The 24,547-nt window shown below is 41.1% G+C and overlaps 1 protein-coding gene across 1 annotated transcript in view; it reads left to right on the plus strand.

Annotated features, from left to right (window-relative positions):
* The window catches only part of LOC145411409 (uncharacterized), a 29,028-nt gene extending 27,264 nt beyond the window's left edge, over positions 1–1,764 (plus strand). The window contains exons 3-4 of the mRNA XM_080281450.1: positions 1,134–1,372; positions 1,732–1,764. Coding sequence (XP_080137576.1) covers positions 1,134–1,372; positions 1,732–1,764 — 272 coding nt within the window. The remainder of the gene's footprint in view (positions 1–1,133; positions 1,373–1,731) is intronic.
* The last annotated feature ends 22,783 nt before the right edge of the window (positions 1,765–24,547 follow it).

Consider the following 24,547-nt stretch of genomic DNA (forward strand, 5'->3'; position numbering starts at 1 on the left):
GGCAAGCCAACACGTCCTTTGGTCATGCCTGTGTCAGTCACGAGGCCCTCCAGCAGCCAGTCATGCAAAAGGCAGTGGCTGCAGGCTCTGGTGTAACCCCTGGAATAACACCACACAACCTCATGCCCTCTCACTCGTGATTTATCGTACACCTGAATTTGGCGTTTCCTGTCCTTCACTCACCGTACACTTTTTCGTTGATATTTTATTTTTCTTAACATTCTTTTCTCTTTAATATTTTTCACTTTTTCACTTGTGACTTTTTATAATCCCTTGAAACTTTTATTTCTTTCTTTTAAAAGTTTCACTGTTGTGGTCACTTAAAATACACACAATTCTTTTACTTAGCTATGAAGTGCATTTTATCGTTGTTACATTTTATCTTTCCTTGATTTTCGCTTACATTTTATCATTTCTCTTCTTTCACTTCTGCACTGTTGTATACTACTTCCTTTTTTTTCAAATTTCGGCTATACTGTGTTACTTTTTCACTTAAAATATACTGTATCCCTTCTTTTTGTTCACTTAACCCCTTACGGGATTAAGGCGTCTGGCAATAGACAGACAGATAGATAGTCTTTATTGTGTTAGTAATCGCTCATTGCATCACTTACATTTCTCGTCACATCTTGTCACTCACTCACATTTCTTATCATTTCCTTACCTATAAAACTTTCTGCTGCTCTGTTCGCCAATCTTTATCTGATCTGACCTGACCTAACCTTGAATAACCTAACCTAACTTAACGTACCCTAAGATAACATAGCCTGGCCTTCCTTGACTTGAATTAAACCTACCTAATCATTAATTAACTTAACCCATTTCCGTTCACGACGCTTTCACTGTTTTTTCACAATAATCAGACATTTGCCAGTCGTGGATGAGACAGCTCTAACATACACTGCCTCAGAAAGGTTGGTTCGGGAGTAGTGCCAAAATGGTGACACGTGAGGCTGTTTGACGTCATCTGTTGGTGCGTGGTGGGATTGGTGTTAGAATGAGAGAGAGAGAGAGAGAGAGAGAAAGAGAGAGAGAGAGAGAGAGAGAGAGAGAGAGAGAGAGAGAGAGACAGTTCAGTGAGGTCGATACGTAGAGAGAAAATACAAGACTAATCCATACATTTTCTCTTACAGGCTATCTAGTAGTGGGCGTCCTTTCCGTGGTATCCTGTATCCTACAAGCCTCCCTCCTAGCCATTCTCACCGCCCTAGCCCACGCCCACGCCCACACCCCGCCCTTCTCCTCGGACCACGAGGGGCTGAGGGCGTGGGTTCAGTTCCTGGGGGGTGCGCAAGGGGCCATGGCGGTGTTGGTGGGCGGGATGGTGGGGACTTCGATCGTAGTCACTTCTTGCTGCTGTCGGGCGCCCCAGGTACACCATATTTGTGGACACACCTACTCTTATTTATTTATTTATTTATTCATTTTTAGGACGAAGATGAGACACGGGAAAAATGACAATTTTTTCTGATAATTCACTTTCATGAATATACATTTTTCATAAATATGTGGATATAGTTAAAAAAAAAAAAAAACAAGACAAAAATAAGAATTTTTTGTGAAAATAATTCGCTTTCAACTCTCCTGGTCACGTCAACTGTATTTTTTCAATCAGGCTGCCCCCAAAAATTCACATTCACTTGAGGTGAGTTGTAAGAGCCTGAAAATTTTATTAATTGTTTATTGTGCAAAGCATGGCTCAAAATTCTGTATACTTCCATTCCCTTTCAGGACAATGTGGTTGGCGTGTACCATCCCAGGTGACACTCCACAGCCTCCCACCAGCATCCCCCACCCACACCGCCCGTTTTCGACACCCTCATAGCCGGCCACCTCAAGTACGCCGCCAGTGACAGCTCCGGAACCACTTGATGAGAGAAAGTGTGAAACAGACTTTTATCTTAGGTTCTCTGTTTCTTTTGTACACGCGGTTAAACAAGCTGGAATAAACCTGACCTTCCTTTTTTTTTTCCCTTTTCTATCCACTATTTTCCTTTCCCTTGTCACACATGCTAAATAATTTATTCTTTCTTTTTTCATATGTGGTAAAAGAAAAGAGGGATATGGTGTTGATTACTTTGTTCATTGTCTATCTTTTATACACTGATGAATGAAAGTGTGAAAGGAGCTTGACTTTTGTTCACTACTTTTTCTTCCTTTTTCATATGTAGTAAAATCAACTGTGGCGTAAATCTGAGTTCTGCTTCTTTCCTGATTTTTCACACATGATATACAACACTGACGAACTAAACCTTACTCTTTTTCTTTTTCCTTGACACGTAGAAAAGAATGTAAACAATAACATATTTCTTTTGCACACGTAGTAAACAAAACCGTGAATAAAACTGATTATCTTTCATCTTATTACAAAAAAAAAAAAGAAGGTTATAAAACTGAACTAAGCCTGATGTTGCCGTTCTTTATCGCTTTCCTATTTCTTGTCACACGTAGTACAAGAAAAGAGAGTGAAATAATTTTACTTTGACTTTTTTCCTGTTTCTTTCTTTTTGTTCTTCATCATTCGTGGTAAAATGAAACAAAGTAAATTAACCTTGCTCTTTGTTTTTCTTCTTGCTTTTTTTTTTTTTCAATTCTTTCCTGTATAATGTGATAAAATGGACGAACTTGACTTACTTTCTGTTTCTCTTTTACATTTTTCTTCTTTCTTGTCATGCATGTTACAGAAGAAGAATAAACTTGGGGATATGTGTGTGTATGTGTGTGTGTGTGTGTGTGTGTGTGTGTGTGTGTGTGTGTGTATGTGTGTGTGTGTATGTGTGTGTGTGTGTGTGTGTGCGTGTGTGCCTCACTAATGTTTCGCGTTTCATGATCGCTACCGTACCTCGCAGTCGTCTCGGGAACAAGCACTTCCGTTTCCTTGATTCTGCCTCTTCGTGCACCCTGACCTCATTAATCAGTCGTCATCTTCACTACTATGTTAACGATCATCACCACCATCACCACAGCCACCATCTACACCATCACCACCACTCTTACAGTTATCGCCACTATAACCACCAGTACAATCCACTATCATCACCACCACAATCGCCACCATCACCACCACCACCACAACCACCATTCTTGCCACCGTCACGACCACTACTACTATCATCACAACAACGACAAAGACTACCACAACAACGACCATCATAATCGTAACTGTCATCACTACCGTCCATTTCCATCACTACTATCACAACAGCCACCATCCCTTTTCTCACAATGAGTACTTTCATTTTCACCACAACAACCATCATTATCACCATCACTGTCACCACCTTCATTACTACCATCACTCAGAGAGGCAACGTTCTCCATCTAGCCTTCCTGTTTGCGGTTAAAGTTGAAGATGTGCCCCCCCCGCACACACACACACATCTATCTATCTATCTATCTATAGCCCGACGCCCTAATCCCGCAAAGGGTGGCCGCAGACAAAACACCTCCAAGTCGCTCTGTCACCCACCATCCGACTACCCTCCCCCCAACTCACCCCCCCCTCTCTCATATACCTCTCAACTCCATCCCTCCACCTCATCCTCGGTCTACCTCTCCCTCTCCCTCCCCCCACCTCACCCACATACACCCTCTTAGTCAGTCTTTCATTCTCCATTCTCTCCACATGTCCAAACCACCTCAGTGTATTTCTCCTAATCTTCTCAACCACATCCACATCCACCCCACAGCGTTCCTTCACTTCTTCATTCGTCAACCTGTCCCTCCACGTCACTCCACATGCTCCTCTCAAGTAACTCATTTCCACTGCTCTCACTCTTGACTTGTTCCCCTCTTGTAAGGTCCATGCCTCGCTTCCATACGTCAGGGTAGGGATCACAGTACTATCATGCAGTGACTTCTTAACTTCCATACTCACCTCCCTATTTCTCATCACTGCTCTCAGTGTACCAACAACCTTCCTTCCCTGCTGTACCCTTTCACGCACTTCATCCCCCACAGTTCCATCCTTACTCATCACACTACCCAAGTACTTGAATGCACTCACATTCTCCATATCCTCACCATCCAACCTCACTGCACACTCTGTGACTTCATTCCTCTCAAACACCATAACTTTACTTTTGTTTACATTAACTTTCAGATTCCTCCTCCTGCACACTGTCCCAAATTCATTCACCAAACCTTGCAACTCCCATTCACATGGTGCTCGTAAATGCGTGCACGAGCAAACGTACGCTAGGTGAATCATACATGTGGGTTTACCTTGACGACCATCTATGTGTGTGTGTGTGTGTGTGTGTGTGTGTGCGTAGAGGTGCGCTGACTAGTATAAAATCAATAAACGGTTTCCATAACACCTTTCATTTTGAACTGTAAAAATTCTTTCTCAATTTTTTTTCCCTGCATCTTTATCATGTCAGTAAAATCACCATTAGTATCTGTAGCATATTTTTATTTTCTTTCTTCTCTTTTTGTTTTTTGCCGCTATTACTAAAAAAGTGCAGTAAAAAAAAAAAAAAGCTTTCACTTTTCATCTGATAAATATATATATATATATATATATATATATATATATATATATATATATATATATGATAAATCTAGATTTAAAGTACGTGTTAAAAAAATGAGAGTGAGTGCAGGGCGGGTGTGTACAGCGGATATGAATGTTCAAGTCAAGAATAATAGTGAGTATGTAGCGTGAGTGTGCAGCGTGAGAATGAGAGTATGAGTGTGTAGGCTAATAGTGTGAGTGTGTTGCGTGAGTGTACTGTATAGACTAACTTTGAGTGTGCAGGGTGAGAATGAAGGTGTGAGCGTGAGCCTGTGTAAATCCATAGGTGAATGAGAATTACAGTAGTATGTATCGTATGATGCAGGGGACGAATGAAATCTAGAGTGGTCTGTGTGTGTGTGTGTGTGTGTGTGTGTGTGTGTGTGATGAGAGTGTGTAAGTACAGGCTACATTTGTGTGTATATGTGTGTCCAGATAGCGAAAACAATACCTCATTACTCTCTCACTCTAAGGGACCTGTTCTATTAACCCAGCAAATGAACTAGCTTTAAGGAGTGTTTGTTACCTTTTATATGAGGATCAAGCATTTAGGATCAAGTGATACCTCTCCCCTCCCAACTCCTTCAGTTCTGTGACGTTTGTTTAATTTTATTCCTGCTAACTCCGGACGGTATTATTCAGCTCAGGAGAGAGAATTTTCATTAATCCCCATAACCACAAGGTATGCTTAACTTAATAAAATCGTCTAGTGGCAACAAGAATAAAATTTAGAATGGCGTCCAGGGGCTGAAAAGAGTTAATACCTATCGCACGCTTGGTTAGTTCACATGTAAAGAATTTAAATGTATTATATCTTCCTATATGCAAATTATACCAGTTCTCCAGTGCCTTAGATTTTACATTTAATATCATCACTTGATTCTCCAAGTGATCAATGTAAACTATAATATTAATAAACATTAATAAACAACAAACTACTAGTACCACAGACCAGTTTCTTTCACTGATCCTTTTAATTAGAGTTATGCGTACTGTGAATCTGAACACAATGCTTTAAATTTCCAGCAAATGTTATAACTCAAGTCGATGACCTATTTTTCATTGGGTTAGGACATCATCAGACAATTTTATCTAACACAGGAAAGATCCTATACACTGAAGGGATTCATTAAAATTATATATAATCTCTCCAGTTCGAACAGTCTCCCAAGTGGAATTAAATCGTTTGAAGATTTTAACTATAATGTAAACAGAACGTCATCGCAGTGAGATGATTAATGTTTTCATACTGTCACTCTCCGGATGAGTAAAAAAGATAACCACAGTTAACAAGGGCCGTTCTACTTAAAAAATAAATAAATAATTATGGTGATACTAATAATAAAAGTAAAGATCGCTATGACATTGTGCCCAAGGGATTTGACTGCTCTCATCACAGGCTGTGGGGAAGGTGGTGGTGAGTTTGATTCTCGGGCTAATCAGATTCATCCAACAGTACAATGGGTCGTGTTCTAAAGGACGACTGGGAGTCAGCAAAAATTGATTGCCTGTGTTAATGACCCTCTTGCATTAACCTAAACCTTCTTCTGATGGCCGTCTCACCACCATAATGTCCGCCATCTTCCATTTCCATTGGTAATATAGTCTGCAGTCAGCTCCCCTCGGATCGGATCTCTGTCATACAAGTCTTTATTACTGTTACTGAGAATAAGAATGGCCAGTGTTAATACTGACTTAAGAATATGAGAACATCAGTAAAGCGGTTTAGTGCGGTAGGATGTTACAGTCGGTATATTCCAGACCTGCCTACAAGCCTGACAACACTGCAGTCGCTATTAATCTTCTGTTGGTTTACCAGACTTTACTTCGCCTCCTTCGTCACTCCTGTGCCACTCATCCCCCGATGCCACCACTAGTAACAAAATCTTCCCACAGCTAATCAAAGCCTCGTCCATGTTAACCACTCCAGTATCGCAACACTTTGCATGTTCTACTCTTGCTGCCACCAGACGATTTCATTCAGTTCAAGAAAGGCAGTTGTTTGTGAAAAGTCTTCCCACAGTTGAATGAAGGCGTCTACAGACGTGGCATGAATAACAAATATGAAAGTAAATGGTGCATGGGGATGAATTACATCCATATATGGAAAAGTTTATTGGAAATATACAATGTTTTTGCCCCACTTGGACTCATATCATGTACGAAGAAAGACGGAGCCTACTGTATGTGTAAATATATAGAGAGGTGAGGAGGAAACAGGAGAGGAGGTAGGAGTTCACCTCGCTATATATCTATTCATGCATTATGTTCCGTCCCTATTCACACTTGAAGAGGGTCCGTAAGGTTCATATCGAGTCGAAACTGCCTTATTGTCGGGTAAAACATTTCCATATGTGGGTTACATTCTTCCCCTTAAATAACTGACGGCGTTGTAATTTTAAGGCACAGTAACAGTGCCTATTCTGAGTTACCTGTGGTGGAGTCTCTTGCTTAGGTCGCTAATTTAATGCCAGTATAGTAGGTTAGGTTTAAAGTATTAGGGCAAATAGCCACAAGAGGCTTAGATCGTGAGAAAACAAGAGGAGAAAGCAAGGTTCTCTGACCTGTGCATCCCCCAGGGCATCAGCCAGTGTGTCTGTCATTGTAACATCTGCAGCAAGTCATCCTTATAGGTCGCAGTTTTTATGTTTCTTTTTATTTATTTATCTTTCCATCATGATGGCTGTTTTTCGCTTTACTCAGGCTACAACCAGACAGTTTAAGTTTTCTGACCTATACATCCCTCAAGGCAACACCTAATGTATCTGTAATTGCAAAGTCTATAACAATGATAGGCTATAGCATATTCATTGTCGTCTTTGTCTCCTTTTCTTTATATATATAAGAACAATAACAATAACAACAAAGTACCGACGAGCCACATAAATTGATAATGGGTTCTCATCGTACAAACAACTTTCTCGTGATCTTTACGTCTGCACTGTTTTATGTCGTTCGTCACATCAGCCACCGCGGTGATGGTGGCGCTGGTGCGGGAAGCTGGCGTGTTTACCTGCCTCTCCCAGCGCCATTATCCATCAGTCCATCATGCAATTGTACGGTACCGTCCCATGAGAAGCGTAAGGTCTCTCAGCTAGTTCATTAGTGACCAGTCGTTCTTCCTTACGTGACGTTATGTGAGCAATAAACTATAACCACTCCTAGGATTTAAACCCTCATGAACCACTTTCAGCTGGAGCTCCTTAAACCACTAGACCATAAGGTATCCATAAAATAGTTATATGATTACCTCTCGACGTAGTCAATTGTTTCCTGGAACACAGAAAACCACTTGGCTTGTTATTTAGTGTAGAGTTACCTAATGCCATCACTACACCGCGTGAATGAAAGGTGGGCACCCTCTTGATGCGAATGGGAACTCTGCAGCCCACACCAGCCGTCACATAGACCTCTTCTCACCGCCCACTCCTCCCGAGAATCTCACTTGTATCGGCCTCTGCACACCGTTTTCCCGTCATTATCACCGTTGTACACGTTACGACTCGCGCACCACCGACCGTCCCGTCGTTTAAGAAGCACATTTTGAGCACTGGAGCATGGCTTGTAAAGGCGGAAATCGTTACACACTTCATATAATCAGCCACTACTTCCGGTTGGATAAAGAAGGGGAACAAAAATAAAGGATGAGTCTAACATATCATAATAAAGAGCATGAACTCCACCTTTGTTGCAAAACGACGGAACTTCGCAAGTATCCAGTAGCAAAACTAAATGGGCATCATGAGTGTATTCATTATTATGTAAGGCACGTTAGGAAAGAAGCTTGGCGCTGACATCTTCCATCCAATGACATCTTTCTTAGGTTGGAGTTGCCAGACACAATGTGAAACGTCCTATATTTAAAAGGGGTTCCTATCCCGCTCTACAGGAATATTTCTTAAGATGAAAAAAATTTCCAGAGTTAGCCAAAATTAATCTTCTGGCGTTATCCAGAATTTTAAAAATCCTCGGACCGAAGGGTTAATAATATGTGAAGATGGTTAGGCCTGGGAGATGAAAACAGGATTCCGGGGACTTGAATGACATGTGGATGATTGTGTGACTCACTTCACTGGGCATACTGTTAACAGTCCTCCCAAACTGCATCTTTTCTTCTCTTGTTTCTGAATCGTACCTTACTCGATATGTTCTGTTACACTGGTAACCCGGTCATTCACGGTTACTGAATTCTGGTTCTCCTATCTACATTTACGATAACAATAACAAAATAGTCTATTATCATGAGGTCTACCATAAGACCAACTTTCATCTTGGAGGAAGAGTGGTATACATAATTAACCCCTTTCCCATGGTGGCGAAACACACACACACACACACACACACACACACACACACATACACACACACACACACACAGATATCCATAGTGAGGGCAGCGTAGGAGGAAGTGTTGTAGCGTAAACGTTTACGTGTGCCACAATCTTTCTCATTGGTTTGATCCAACAAGATGCAAACAAATGCTAGTATATGAAAGGAAATATTACCAGGTCCCACAGTAATGAACCTAGACACAAACATAACAAAATGAAAGCACTTTGTCCACGCACCACTATGACTTGCGTTAACTCTCAACCTCCTATATTCATCCTCAATTCTATTAAACCGTCTGTTGTAGCTAAAATAAAATACCTAAGTTGTCTCGACCACAAGTGGGTTAATGGTGGAAGAATTAGCACTATCATTCACTCAGCTAAATAAAACCGTCTGGCGTTAGCAGGAATGGGATATTAGAGTTGTTCTAACCATGAGGTGAATAATCGAGTGAAATCCATTAGGCTACGTATATTAAATGTTACTATCATTCTTTTTCCGCTCGATACTCCAAATGGCAAGGAAAAAGGCGAAAAACTCAAGGACTCCAGCAAGGGATGACACTGCAAAGTACACATCAGAGAGGAAGGAAAGTAGAAAAATTGCCACAGCGTGTCGAAGAAAAAGGCACTGACCCGGGAATTTGAATTTCTGAAAATCAACAAACTGAACATCATTAGAGATATTATTCCAGAACGAATCAGAAAATGTGATGCAACATCTTGAAAACAGATTGGTATTGTATGTGACAAAGGAAAATGCACAGCTATTATGAGCCTCTGTCGATTGTGTGGTGTGGTGTGGCTTTAGTAAAGGCGCACACATCCGCGGGATTGACGCGCCTCGTTAAAAAAAAAAAAAAAAAAAGTTAGTGAGGTAGACGGACAGAGCCGCTTCTAGAGATGCTCCCTCATCTAAAGATAGGATGAATGCGGAGATTCGAAAGTTCACTTTTCCTAATAGTTATTCACTTGTCTTTTCCAGTTACTTAATATAATTCCCCACAATTTATACCAAGCCAAGGTAGGCAGTAATTTCTGAGTGGTCATACTTGAAACAGAGCAAATCAGGATCTCTCCTGGGGAAGCGACAGTTGAAATTAGGGGAACACCATCTACATAAGCAACGTGTATGTTACCTGTAGGCCATTCCATATATCTTGAATACATATAGAAGTAACAACAGATCTAAATTATGGGTACCGGCATCTCCAGCATGTGTCATTATTCATGTGGCTTGACGGACAGGGGCCTAAAAGAGTTTGCTGGAGAGTCGTATTCGTTCTGCGGTCCGTATTCAGTTTGCGGTCCATACTAGGCTTGCGGGTCGCTTATCTGGTGCCCTTGATCTAAACCAAAGTGCTCAAACCCCTAATCGTAAGACCGCCCACCGTTAGGATGAGCCACTTGGCAGGGTGGGCAGGGGAGCGTGAGAGGAGAATAGCTGAGGCTGGAAAGGTGGCTGGGCTCAGTGGGCTGGTGGAGGTAGTGTGAGGAGGGAGACGGTGAGGTGAAGACGTGGTTCAGACGCTCCCACCTTTGTGTCATAGTGCGTGACATATACTTCCTGTGCACTAGCTCGACATACCAGTTTTACCACTGAAAAACTGAAATACGGAAACAATATTATACGCGAGTTCCTGTTCATGAACGAAATTCTAAATATTGTGTGTCTATGGAATGGCAAGAGACATAACAGGAAAAGAATGTACTGTACTCCCCCGTCTCTGTTTGGTGGACTTGATAATACTGTGTTTGTCATTGACCATCTTCATCCATTATCCCCAAATCCGAGAAAGATAAGTGTGTTGTGACCCAAAGACTGTGACAGCCTCGTCAAGTATTCTCCTTCAATAATACACGAATAACGTGTTTATACGATCTTTGTAGTAGGCAATATTCATTTGTATTCTTATTTCAAATGTTATATTTCTCAACAACTATCTGGTAAGATCAAATAATCTCATTAACACTAACCTCCTCCGAAAAAAATTATTCGTCACTAACACTACCTTAGTATTTCATGTACTAGTATTTGCTCTAGTATACCGGTATCATTCCACCCAAGTTCCATTTTCTCTTCCATCTATCATTCAGTTCCAGTCCTTTATTGCCCCATCAGGAGCTCCGGGATATGATACTCAGTCCAGACATTTAAGGCGAAAGCGATCATTTGCTCGACACTGGGTGGCATTAATGTGAGCAACAGACCCCAATCATTTCTCAAATTTAAATTCTCTAAGCCATATCCAGGGGGAGGTGTTTAACCCACTAGACCACCATGCATACACCTGTACCATCTTTTCCCACAAAAACCGTCTTGCCAGGCTCCGGGAAAGGCATTGGTGGGTGGGGGGGAGGGCTTACGATGCTCTTTAACATCTCCTTAACCCTTTCACTAAGGCTATTTTTTAATTTTACTTATGTCACCTCTAAAAGATTCTATTCAAATTAAGAAGGACCTGCTAACAGTGAAGGGGTCAATAAAGGCTGTATTTAACCTCCTCCTATCATAAAAGTTTTTCCTAAAGTATATAAACTAATCTAATGGCAGCAAGAGTACACTAAAAATAGATTGTAGTAGTGGAGGAGCAACATTTGATTGATTTCTGTATATGAACGTCAGGACTCTCTTATATAGCATCTGAAATACAAAGACAATATTGACAAAATGTAAATAATAAAGTATACAGTACGGGAGAATATTAGTTTCTTCAGGCACAGGACGCCATTTTTCATATATTATTGGCTCTTCCTGACGATTTTATTTAGCTCGGAATAGACTTTTCTAATTGGAGGGGTTAGAGATAGCCATCATTAACCCTTTCACGATAAGAGGTCGCTCTTACTCTGAATAAATTCTTCTTAGAGCAGCAAGAATAAAATAAGAATGACGTGCTTGGGATGAAGGGATAATACGAAAAATAAATCGCTTAAGGAAAAGATGTCAGGGAGTCTCCAAAGCCCACGAGACTAAGACCCTATTGATGTTGTGTGAGGCATAAGGGCTCCGGTATTCCACCCCCTACCCAGGCTCCTTCTCTTTCCCTGCTCACCTTCACCAGCCCTCTCGACTCGATTTTTTTTTTCCGTCACGTATATGTAACTGGCTTATGCAAACGTTAACACATATCGAGACTTGATAGTTCAGAGCTCGATTCCCGGCACAGTACAGGTGGCACTACTGGTTTCTTTGATGGCTAAGACTATATTTCGTTCTCGTGAAGTATAAGTAGCTAAACTTGCGGCATAAAGTTATACACTTTTCTATGGTAAAACTGCAAGCGCACAATTTCTTCGTGATTATGCTTAAAGCAATAAAGATTTTGATAGTGTTTAGTTCAATGTTGTGGTACCGTGTCCATCCCTGAGACTTGATTCCTCCTCCCAGGACTCCTCTATGTCTCCCAGCTGCACCTCCTCAGGAAATAATATACCCCTTTTGTCTCAGTAATTCAACCTGCTCCCAGAACCTGGGGCAAACGGTACTTGTGCTTACCTTCCATTCACATCTGCATCCAGTATGTCGCCCATCTACATCTTGCTTCCAGTATAGGTGTCAGTATCATCCTGCTCTCACTATTTCTTAGCATCTCACGGAAACACCCTACTCCCAGTATAATTCTGATAATACCTCAGTACAATCGGCCATACACAGCACTTTCCGAATGGTAACAAATGTGTGACGGGAGATATGGTGATTATACTTGCAATTAATTCGTATACAGCATACCACATGTATAATATATTACGCCAGCGTCATTGGCGTTGGTGCAAGTGTCCATGACCTTCAATGCCCGTGTTCAAATATATACTAAAATACGGCTTTTTCAGCTCCAAGAGCAGGGTGAGAGAAAGAAATATCCTCCCCTTCCCCTTCGTAATGGAGCCCCACATGCATAAGTCTCCTGCTTCTTAACGCACCTCCATCTCCCACTTGCAGAAAAAACTCTGCCAGTGCGTAAGAACTTGATGCAAAAACACAATACTTCATCAGAAATACCATATGTTAAATGGATTTCTACTAACAACACAGCGCTCTGTACAACAACATCTTATATTTTATATGATACCACTTACCAGTACAACTACCACTGACAACATCCAGTTACCACTAGTACACAAATAGCACCAACAACACTGCTGACATCATCACTCACTTACCATCAACACAACCACCGTAACACATAACTATCATTATCACTAACTACCACCAACAGAGTTACCTTCAGCACAACTACAAACATGAAACTATACCATCAACTAACAAACCTACCATCAACATAACTAACCTACCATCAAAATAACAAAGCGACCATCAACATAACTACCACTTGTAGTATCACTCACCAAAGATTAAGGTATCTGCAGCTCCTGCAGCAGCACTCAAATGCCTGTGGAAAAAAGGAAAGGAAAAAGTATTAACCTCTTCCCAGTAACGAATATTACATTATCGACCACACCCAACTACCGGCAAGAATTTTGATCTCCACCAACAATGTATGACTCTATATATATATATATATATATATATATATATATATATATATATATATATATATATATATATATATATATGTATATATATATATATATATATATATATATATATATATATATATATATATATATATATATATATATATATAAGACCACGATATATTAACTACAACATCCAGCTTTGGACCACACCCATCATCACCACCAGCACAATAACTACCACATTCCGGTCAAAGCAACACCATCAATAGCACTTTATCCAGTCATCAATTAATCTCTCTCTCTCTCTCTCTCTCTCTCTCTCTCTCTCTCTCTCTCTCTCTCCTGGCCGCCAGGCCTGAAGTGTTTGCGCGGACGTGTGTGAAACCAGAATTATTGCGGTGAGTGTTGCCGGCTCATTACCCACTCTGTGACCGCTCTGACGCAACGACACAATATCTCCATCTTTACCACAATCACCTCACCGAATAATGCTCTATTTTGCGGTAGAATCGTAGCGCACCCTGACATGACGAAGGGAAATTGCTTGGCTGGGAGAAGTGTGTTTGTTTGCTTGTTTGGGTTTGGTTTGGTCAAGTGAGTTTGGAGATTTCGTTACTCCTCTCCCCTTACAATTTACTCTGCACATCACATCTTAACATACTCTTGCATGTCGTTGATAAAAACTATGTCATTATTAAAACGCTATGAATAATGGCCAAGCATTGTTATGAAGCTACGAGACATCCCGTAACTACTTACAATACGACCATAAGTTGCGTTAGGATTGGTTGCTTTGAGTTGCTGATGTTACGATTACCCTGACTAGCGATGACAAAAGGGTATTATTTGATTAGGCGAGATGTTTGTTTGTCTGGCTTGGTTTAGATAGGACAAGCAACTCTGAATTTCTAAAGTTACTGTTAGACTTGTTATTTAAGTCCAGCTAGATTACCAAGATAAGTGTGCATTTGGAAAGGCTGTTATGAAGTTAATTCCTTTAGCCCGACAACGTCATACTATATTGCATTCCAAATTGCTACCATTTGATTTTATTCAGTTTTGGAGAGGACCCAATACTATTTTTATTCTAACTTGGCCTAGAACCGTCATCTCTCCATCTTGACTAATAAGCTGCAACAATAGATTAACAGTGGAATATGATACTAGTCAAGAGAAATTGTCAGGGAAAGGATACAAAGTCATGGCACTGCATTTTTTCTGCCACTGGACCACATGAAACAAGCTGGACAAGGAAAATCCAGGGTAGGCTAAGTGAAAAAGCTATAATAGCGAAGGGATAAATGAAGGCTTTATCCAAACCTCTACTTCAGTCCCTCCTGAGCTGAAGAAAATCGTCTGAAAGTAGCAAGAGTTATTTAGAAGGATGTCATCAATGTAAAGTTATTAAGTTATATTTCGTGGTTAACTGTAGATAGGCCATATGAGGTTAAGTTTGGTTAGTGTAGTTTATAGACATAACGGAATGATAAGTTAACCTTTGTCAGTCGTGCAAAGGTCGTATTCCACGGTAGGTGACACAGTAGGCTTCGCAGCACTTTTTTCCTCGGCGATTTATTTTGCATTCTGCATCTTAACATCTTTTGTATTTTATTCAAACGTTTTAATATCGGCTTACTTTGCATCAATGGAGCATAAAAAAGGGGCAGTGAAGTTAAATACACTGATAAGACAGACGTGCTACGAAATCTCCAAAGCCAACTAGAGCACGACTGAATGAATCGTAAAACAGGATCATGCTGTGTGATGGGAGGGCACTTTCCATCCGATTGTCCGACGGCAGGATAGAGGCCATGCAAGATTCTGGACACGGTAAAGCTATTTTTCCGACTCAAGGTTATGGTGGTAACGGGTATTCGGACGTGAGTGGGTGGGTCGGGTGGACTGCTGGACCTCTACACTGTATCCAGTTAAAGTCGCAAGTGCTCTGAGCTGTAAGCATGAGATTTAAAATAAAATGCAGAGCTTTTCACGACAGTATTATGGAAAAGATGTAGAGTCGTTCCACTGTCTTGTTTTGCCCTTAAGCTGCGGGAAATAAGCTGCAGAATGATGAAATTTTCTGCCAGAGTGGAAGAACTATGCTGCTACCTAACTTCCTCCGGCCATGTCATTCCCAAGCAAATGAGGTGCGCGTTACACAATTATCATGTAGACTGGTGCATGAAAATTTCCTTAAAATCCGTTGCTGCCGGCAATGTGAGCTGTTCTTGATCTGTATTTGCCTTCATAATCCAGGCGATAATAGAGCCATCGGCGCAACATACACACAAATTACAACCCGAATTTACCTTTCAGACATCCATTGTCAGTTTGTTTTCTCCTGCCGAAACTGGGCCCCTCCCGCATCTTGAATACTAAGTCGGAGTTGCATTAATAGTATGTGTCTTAGTTCTGAGGAAGGAAAGACTCTCCTTAGTTACTAGTGAAATCGACCCTCCAATCTAAGTAGGCTATACTTATCCATCAGCTGAGCTGAGACGGGTTAAGGATCTTTGTCAGGTTAGAACAGTCTTGCTACAGTGGCAGGTCGCCTCCAGCCTTTTCGCTCTCAGGCAGTTGAAGAGCACGTTACACAACTGTTACATACATTGGTGCATGAAATTTGCCTAGATGGGAAAATCGCTGTTGCTAGTAAATGAGGTTACTTGTGATGTACATCAGCCTCCATATTCCTGGTGAAAATATACTGTAACCATCAGACTGTTATACCCATAGAAAGTACAGGCATTCCTTTCTTAATGCCGGACGTAAACAAATCTAACCTCTGACACTGTTGTACTGGTAACTTAGGTATAAATCCATCCAAATAACACGCACATACAGAGTACAGACATTATTTAACTTCTGAATATCATACTTTAATTATGACACTTTGGTCTTTGCTGTTAAAAGCTAAAGGCGACATAGAACGAGCTTGTTTTTGACATACTTTTGGCCAGGCATGAATTCAGACAAAATGACAGCAAAATCTAGCACCTCCCGCTTAGTCACGTCTTGTAAATATAACCTGGCGTGTAATTATTTCTTGCAATGGAAACTGCTACTTGTATTTCCAAACACAAAACATTTCTGGAAGTGAAAGTCCGGCTATCACACTACTGTACTGTAGTTCGGCACAGATTACTATGGTGGCGATCTTTCTTCAGGCAAGGTCCAAATTCACGAGTGAACTTGTGATTATTATACTTTTTCGTAACTACGATTTATATTTGGCGGCGACGTTTCCAGGCAGGGTCGACATTCACAAACACTCTTCAGATAGCGGTCTCCTGTAACTTGGATCTGTTTTTTGGCGGCGGTGTAAGGCAGGAGCGAGGCTCGCAAACCTACTTTCATTTTTACTCGGTAACTCGGATCTGTGTTTGGAGGTTGTGTTTCCAAGCAAGGCCTGAATTCACACACACACACACACACACACACACACACACACACACACACACACACACACACACACACACACACACAATTGTAATAACTCCTTGTAGTAACTTCAAGCTTGGTTGTACAGGATGAACAACAGGCACAGGAAGAATCTACAAAGCATTCCCCTTTCCTTGTCCTACCTATAAGAGAAAACGTACTTATGCAATAGTTTTCCTTATTTCAAGGATCTGTTTTGCAACCAGGACAAGAATGGAGTACGCAGAAACTTTCCATGTCTCCTGTTTTTTCCACAAACGAAAATCTGAGTTACAATGGGAAATTTATTGCAAGTCTGTTTGTGAATCCTGGGTTGGTGACTCCCACTCGCCCTCGCCCTCACCTCGCCTGGGGCCCACTCACCCACTCACTCTCACTTTCCTACCGACGTCGCCGCCTGGGGTTTATTGTGGCCACAGTGTTGAGGGCTGTGTCAATGGAGACGCTGGTTTCACTTTCACAAATACATAGTGATGAAATGATACGAGTAGTGACGTACAGATAGTAAAACAAGATAGACACAGGTTCTTCATTAGTCCAGTCTACTTGCATTAAAAGCGTTTGTGACATCTGTTTATCTTTGGCTGTATTGGAGTAGGTTCCAACGTTCATGGCTTCACCCAAACAACCAACTCTACGGCATATAAAACCTACTCCATAGCACGTCTTCCTTAGTGATTTATTTTGCATGTTTTACCTTCCAGTCGTCTTGTGTGTTATTCATACCCTTCTAAAATACCAACAGTGCTTTCATAACTAACATACAATATTAAATGAAGTAAAATGCAAAGTAAATCGCAAGGGAAGAAATCCTACAAAGTCTTCTAAGCCATCCAGAATAAACTCAAAAATTTTTTCGGCGAGTAGTCGGATGTGTTTTGTCCCCTTCACGCCTCTATTCAGTATCAGAGTAGTTACATGTATTTTCTACTTTATATCTAAACTCAAGGTTGTACCTAGTCATCACACTAGCATAACCTATAATTTCACACAGAGAGTACAGAGAGTCTTCATTATTATTCAAGGATGCGTCCCAAAATATTAAAACTTTTTCCATGCAACAGGGACTGCAAACTAGGGGGAACTGACATATATGCTTTAAAGCAGTGGACAAGTTCACTGTTTCCTGTTGACTAAATACCATAAAAATGGGTCAAAACAGACTTATGTCAGTATGATCTTCAACTTGGGAAGTTTTCTAGCAGCCCTTCCGTGACGACATATTCTGCAAATTATACCTGTCCTCTGTGTATGTTACTGTGAATATTGAGTTGTCTTGAGTTGGTGTCTGGACAGGCCCTCTCCTATCGCTCGCCCTCGTCCTCACCTCGCCCCAAACCCGCTCACTCTCACTTTCTTACCGATATTATTGCAAAAAATTAAATAAATAAATAAATAAAAATAAGATAATGTTGCTCTGTAATATGCGACATCAAGTACCATGAAGCATTAACCGAAAATTTCGCAACGTCTCTTCTAGCAATTTATTCTGCACATACCTTTTTATTCTCTTATTTTGTTTTTTGGTGCAAACTATGTCGATAATGTTAACACCATAACAACGGCGTACAGAAGATTATTAAAGTGCAATAATATGCAAAATAAACTGCTGAGGAACAGGTGCTACGATGCCTTCATTACGGTTTAAAATACGTTCGCAGAAAGATGATTTACTCTACTGACTGTTCGGTGTCTGTGTATGGGCTGGGATAGGGGTTGGGATGGGTACGGAGGAGGGGCGGCAGGTAATTCTTACGTGGATGGAATAACTCTAGCATTGTATTTCAGCTAGCGCTAGGTTATTTAATTCAGCAGAGGGAGTCATAGGAACCCGCATGTGTTAATACTGTTACCATTAATACTCAAGTTCGGAACAGCTTTCGTATTCCATTCCAGCTGACGCCAGACGACTTTATTCAGCTGTGAATGAGTCATAGGAGCCTGACTATGTTAGTACTATCATCATTAACCCTCTCATGGTCGCGATAATTCTAGTATTCTGTTCCAGCAAACGCCATGCGGTTTCAACTGAGAGACAATTATCGGAACCTGAATATTAAAAAAGTATGTGAAAACGGTGCATCTGGCTGCTCTGGAGTAGGCTCGGACGTTCATCCCCTCAATCCTAGTTCATGTCGCATTTTTATTTCTAGGGCAACCAAAAAAGTCCTTGGTGGAGAAGCCAGATGTGTGTGTGTGTGTGTGTGTGTGTGTGTTTCTTCTATACACAAATACTCACTAAAGTTCTGGGTGCTATCTACTTTATGCGTAAACTCAAGGTTCAGCTCAGTTATCACAGCTGTATATAAATTAGCAAGTGAAAACCGGTTGCTTGGTGTTTTTACGTGTTGGCTGGGATGGGTACGGCGGTAGTGAGGATGGTGGTGGTGGTGGTGGTGGTGGTTGCGTCACTCCACCGCTGCAGGTATGTGCATCACCTGACCGGCCTTGACAACACCTGCTTACATATATTCACCTAATTTCCCTAAGTAGTTATTCAAGTGCTGCAGTTTTGGAGAGTCGCTACATCTGCATTCTTTTTTTTTTTTTTTTTTTTTTTTTTTTACCTTCTTATCTAGGTTCGGAATACAGCAAACAGTCATAAACATGTTATAAATGAATGACTTTTAACCCTTCACTCGCGTAGGGATTCTCTCGCTAGCGCAAAACCGCCTGGCCTTAATGGGACAAAAATCCAAATTTATACCCCTGGCATTTGGCTGCCCTCCTTCCATCTCACCCCTCTCTCATTTATATCTTCACTCCACCCTTCTATCTCATTCTTGGCCTCCCTCTCTCTCTCCCACTTCACCTCACTCACATATACTCTCCTAGTCAGTCTCGTATGGTCCACATTCTTTCCACATTGCCGAACTATTTCAAAGTCTTTCTCTTAACATTTTCAATCACATGCACATCAGTACCACAACGCCCCTTCACTTCCTCATTTGTATGTCTATTTCTTCTTGCAAATCCGCATACTCCTCCCAGATAACTCATTTCCACTGCTTTCACTCTTTACTTGTGTCCTTCCAACAGGATCCAAGTTTCCCTTCCTTATGTGAGAGTGGCAATCAAATTATTGTCATGTAGCAACCATTTTACTTCCATGCTCACTTCCCTGTTCTAAGTATTCCTAAAACACATAAATTTGTCACCAAAGGAAGATTATCAGGACACAAGGTCCTAATACCTGGTGAAACGGGAACTCCAACTCTTCCGGCAACCAGCTTTCCATCCACATCGGGATTGCCGTCCTAATCGACTGGTATTTACATTTTTCCCCTCCTATATCCGTCGTCATCAACAACATCATCATCATCATCATCATCATCATCATCATCATCATCATCATCACCATCATCATCATCATCATCATTTTGATTTTTTTTTTTTTTCCACCTAAGCATGGAGAGAAGAACAGGGTCCACAAGATAAAGAAATAGAAAATACGAAAGAGGGAGAGCTATCAACAGCCTGGACAATAAAATGGGCCAGACACTCATTCACAAACATTCAAGTCCCCAGAATCGTGACTCGGCCTCACATGTCTAACCATCTGCATACAAACAAAACAATGCCTAAAAACATTGGCTAAAGCTCTAGGCAGCCTTTTTACCCCTTGAATGGGATGACGTGTTGATTAGCGTATTCTCGTCTATCGCTTTATTGCATTCAGTTTAAATGTTCCCTATAGTATAAAAGTGTTCAATGGGGTAATACAGTATACGGGCATAGCTTCTCTGGTTAGAAAAGACTGCAAGAAGGTGAATAAAATCGTCTGGATATAGAATAAGTATTTCAGAAAATAATTTTGACTGAAAGGGTTATGATGGTGAACACCACAAACACATTGCACTGAAAGTTGTAGTACTGCAAACGCGCGCGCGCGCACACACACACGCACACGCACGCACACACACACACACACACACACACACACACAATGAAGAAAGTTCGGCATTTCGCCCCAGATACGTCAGCGTTATGGGGGTAACAAAAGCTCTCGGATTCCCTGACCGAATGAGACTGGAAACCGTCGCCGTAATAACAATAACAATAATAATAATAATAATAATAATAATAATAATAATGATAATAATTAAAAAAAAAACGTAGATTCACCAAACTTTTACCTGATGGTGGGAATTTTATTGGCGTTACATTTGTTGTTGTCTTATGTTTATCTTACATTTCCGTATATATATATATATATATATATATATATATATATATATATATATATATATATATATATATATATATATATATATTAGTAGTAGTAGTTTACATGTCACATTTTACTGGTTAATTTTTTTTTTTCTAGCTAGAAAGGGATATGGTTGCTCAGCTGTATCTCACTTTTCTACATCTACGTAAACAATTTACGTTCAAGACCATGGGTTGGTCCACAAGGTTTAATTCGTGTGGTAAAATAGAGGGGGAAATCTTACACACACACACACACACACACACACACACACACACACACACACACACTACATACCAGTTTATAAAAAGGCTGCTCTGTAATAGAGAACTACATACTGTAGTGATATATAAAAATACTGCTCTGTAACAGAGAAATCATGATTCAGTCCAGTTGCTGCTGCATAGTATAGACCGACTGGTTTGTCTCAAAATTTGTTAACTGAGGTAAGTCCTGTGACTTGTGTGGGAAAACTGAGTGGATGAATGGTAGTAATATATAAAACTGTTATGGCCATTGCTTACGAAAGCATTGTGGCAGATTGCAAAATTGGGAGTAAGCGTAGCGGTGAGGGAGCGGAGACGCCGGGAGCAGGGCTGCAGGCAACTAATTTTCACTCTCGCAATAGTGCACATAATTTTTCATATGACTACGTAAGTGATCCTCTTGTTACTTTAAACATTCATGATAGTTTTGTTATTTTCATATCCGGTTTTGTCATAACCATCATCCAAAAATATTTTCCTATGTTATTGGTCAACCAAGGCTTGAACGTGTATAGCATTGCGACTGTCCCTGTCAGGCACGTGAAAGCCGGCCGCCAAAATACGTACGCATTACGCATACAAAACACGTGAGCTTTTGGCCATTAATCAAGACAGAGGAGGTCGTTAGGTATAAGGTATTCCTCTTGTGCCACAGGGAGTATGATGCTACTTGAACCACCGGTGCTGGGCTGTGTGCTTTTTACATCGCTGTGCAAATTAAAAAAGAAATGTGGGGAGGGGTTTGAGTCCCACCCCCACCTACAGCCATTTTAATCGTATTTTACGACATGCAGGGAATACGTGAGTAATACTTTCCCCTGCCCACAAGGAAGAATATCAGACTTTGATGGTTCATCAGCTGTCCGTCCAGAAATATTATGGTATTATTCAATTCTTTTCTAATCCCTCACAAAGGAAAGAGGACATCCACAGGATTACTATGGATTTTGTAGCGCTCTGAAAATACATTTAATGGCTATAGTCTGTTCTTGGAATCTCGACTTCAGGTCAATAGTGACGCTATCTGAAACAAATTCCTTCCACTTGTATGCTTTAGAATTTCCTGTCCTGCCTACTTCAGCAAGTGAACGACTTGTAGTTTAAGTACGATATTTTCTGCGGTCGCTGCTCAGTCATGTTTCAGCTTTATAACATATTCATTACGAAGTAATTGTAATTACTGTAGTTATTCACCCTCATCTTAAATCATTCTCATCTTAAATGTCAGGACCAACTTGCTTAGCCCCGGGCTTCTACGCTCCTTGTGGGGCAACGTAGGATTGGATGATGGATGGATATCAGAGGTAGTTTCTTCTACACACTCACTGTGGTAGAATATCGCAGCCACCTCTCCGCGGAACTTCTGTGCCGTTGCTGTTGTGGCCCCAGGCACATTTGCACGTGAATTTGAGAACGGCAGACTGAATCTGCCCTTCTGCAATCCACCATCCTCCTTTAGGAGGATCGTGTAGGAGCTGAGAGCTTTCTGTATAACCGAGCAGTGGAATCGAATGGTTATATCGGTGCCAACGCGTGAAGGTATCCCTTTCCAACACCCTTTTATGATGTGTCAGTAGTGCTGGGTTACAGATCCATCGCTTTTCGAATTAAGCGCTGTGTCCACGAACCTCCTAAGCGAGCAAAGATAATTATGCCACACACACCTTCTCCAACAGACTTTATCTAAACCGTTATAATCTGTGTCGGGAGTTATGTTTCCATGGATCACATTTCAGTGCTTGTGACCTGTTTGTCACTTCTATATTGCACTGATAGGCTGCGTGTTGTGAACATGTCAAAGCCATAGAATAGCTTTATGTGTAGAGCTGTTAACATTTTAGAGGTCCAAAGAGAGGTCATTAATATGCAAGCTCCAGTGGCTCAGTTTCATAAAAACATAACGATTTGGAGTTAGCTAGCATGGCGTACTAGTTATCCCGACCACAAGAGGGTTAGTAGTACCAGTACTAACACCCAGGATCTTGCGACATACTTTCCGATAAATAAATATCGTCTGGCGTGAGCTGGTATTGAATACAAAAATTATCTGGATCTTTAGAGGGATGACGCACTGTAACACTGCAAAAATCTGACTGTGATCTGAGGTTCCACTTTAAAACTCTGCCCGCCCGCTTTGTAATCGGTAACAGACAATCCCAAATTAGCCAAAAGTGCAATGAGGGCTGAAGCAGAGCTACCATAGCTTAGGACATTTAATGGCAGGAGATTGACTTACGCCCCTGGCAATATTTCACATGACAAAAGGACGTCCGGCCATCTCCGGGAGAATCAAGCTGTTCTTCTGAAGCCATGATCGTCACTTCGACTTGAGAACTCGTACCACCAACTTGTGCCACGGTAACGGCGAGTGTAGGGCTTCTTGTACGGTAGGGTAAAGAGAACTGAAAAGCTTTGATCTTTTATTTTCATGTACCGGTATCATAGACAACAGAAATGAATGAATCTTGATCTGGGCTTTCCTTTTTGTTAGGCGCTCAGCCTCCGGGCCTTTCTTTAATTCATTAAAAAAAAAAAAAAAAAAATACATGTAGCCAGAGTGATGAGGCATGATATACACCTTCCTAGTGAAAAGATCCGTGTTTTTTCTACGTTGGAACAGTCTCCGGCTGACAACAGCTGCACTTATAAGATCCTTTATCATATAAGGGACATAACGCCCAGCGAGTAATGATATCCCCGCAATAATAATACTGGCTGGAGGGAGAACTGGTGGTGATGGTGGTGGCCTTGACGCACCCTACCCACCACAGACAGGATATTACATCGTAAACTTGCCATGTTATATATTCATATGCCCCGAGAACATCACCAATAAAAGCAGACGAACAGAGCGCGGAGGAAGAGCAAGGTGTACTGTAGAATGACTCAGGACTGATAGTTTTATTAACCCTTCACAAGGAAGGATCTATTCTAAACTGAATAAATTATCTGGTGGTAGAATGTAAAATAAATAAATAAATAAATAAAAAGGCGTTGGTTTTAAGGGGTAAGAGGAAAGGCGGTATGTTAATGATGGGCCAATCCTACACTAAGTGATATTATCTGCTGACTCCTTCTCTCACCTCACCCGAATCCATGGCCCCCGATCATACTTGCGGCTATGTGTGTGTGTGTGTGTGTGTGTGTGTGTGTGTTTATATCACTATATTACCAGCAAATTATATTATCAAGTTTAGGAGAGCCCTCTCTTAGTGAATGGGTTAACGAAGACTGTCTAACCCCTCCGGCTGGAAACGTTTGTGCTAAATTGAATTTAAACGTCCGGAGACAGCAAGGATAT

This window comes from Coenobita brevimanus, chromosome 89 (genome assembly GCF_032717465.1).
Source record: "Coenobita brevimanus isolate Jiangsu-jjx chromosome 89, ASM3271746v2, whole genome shotgun sequence".
NCBI lineage: Eukaryota > Metazoa > Arthropoda > Malacostraca > Decapoda > Coenobitidae > Coenobita > Coenobita brevimanus.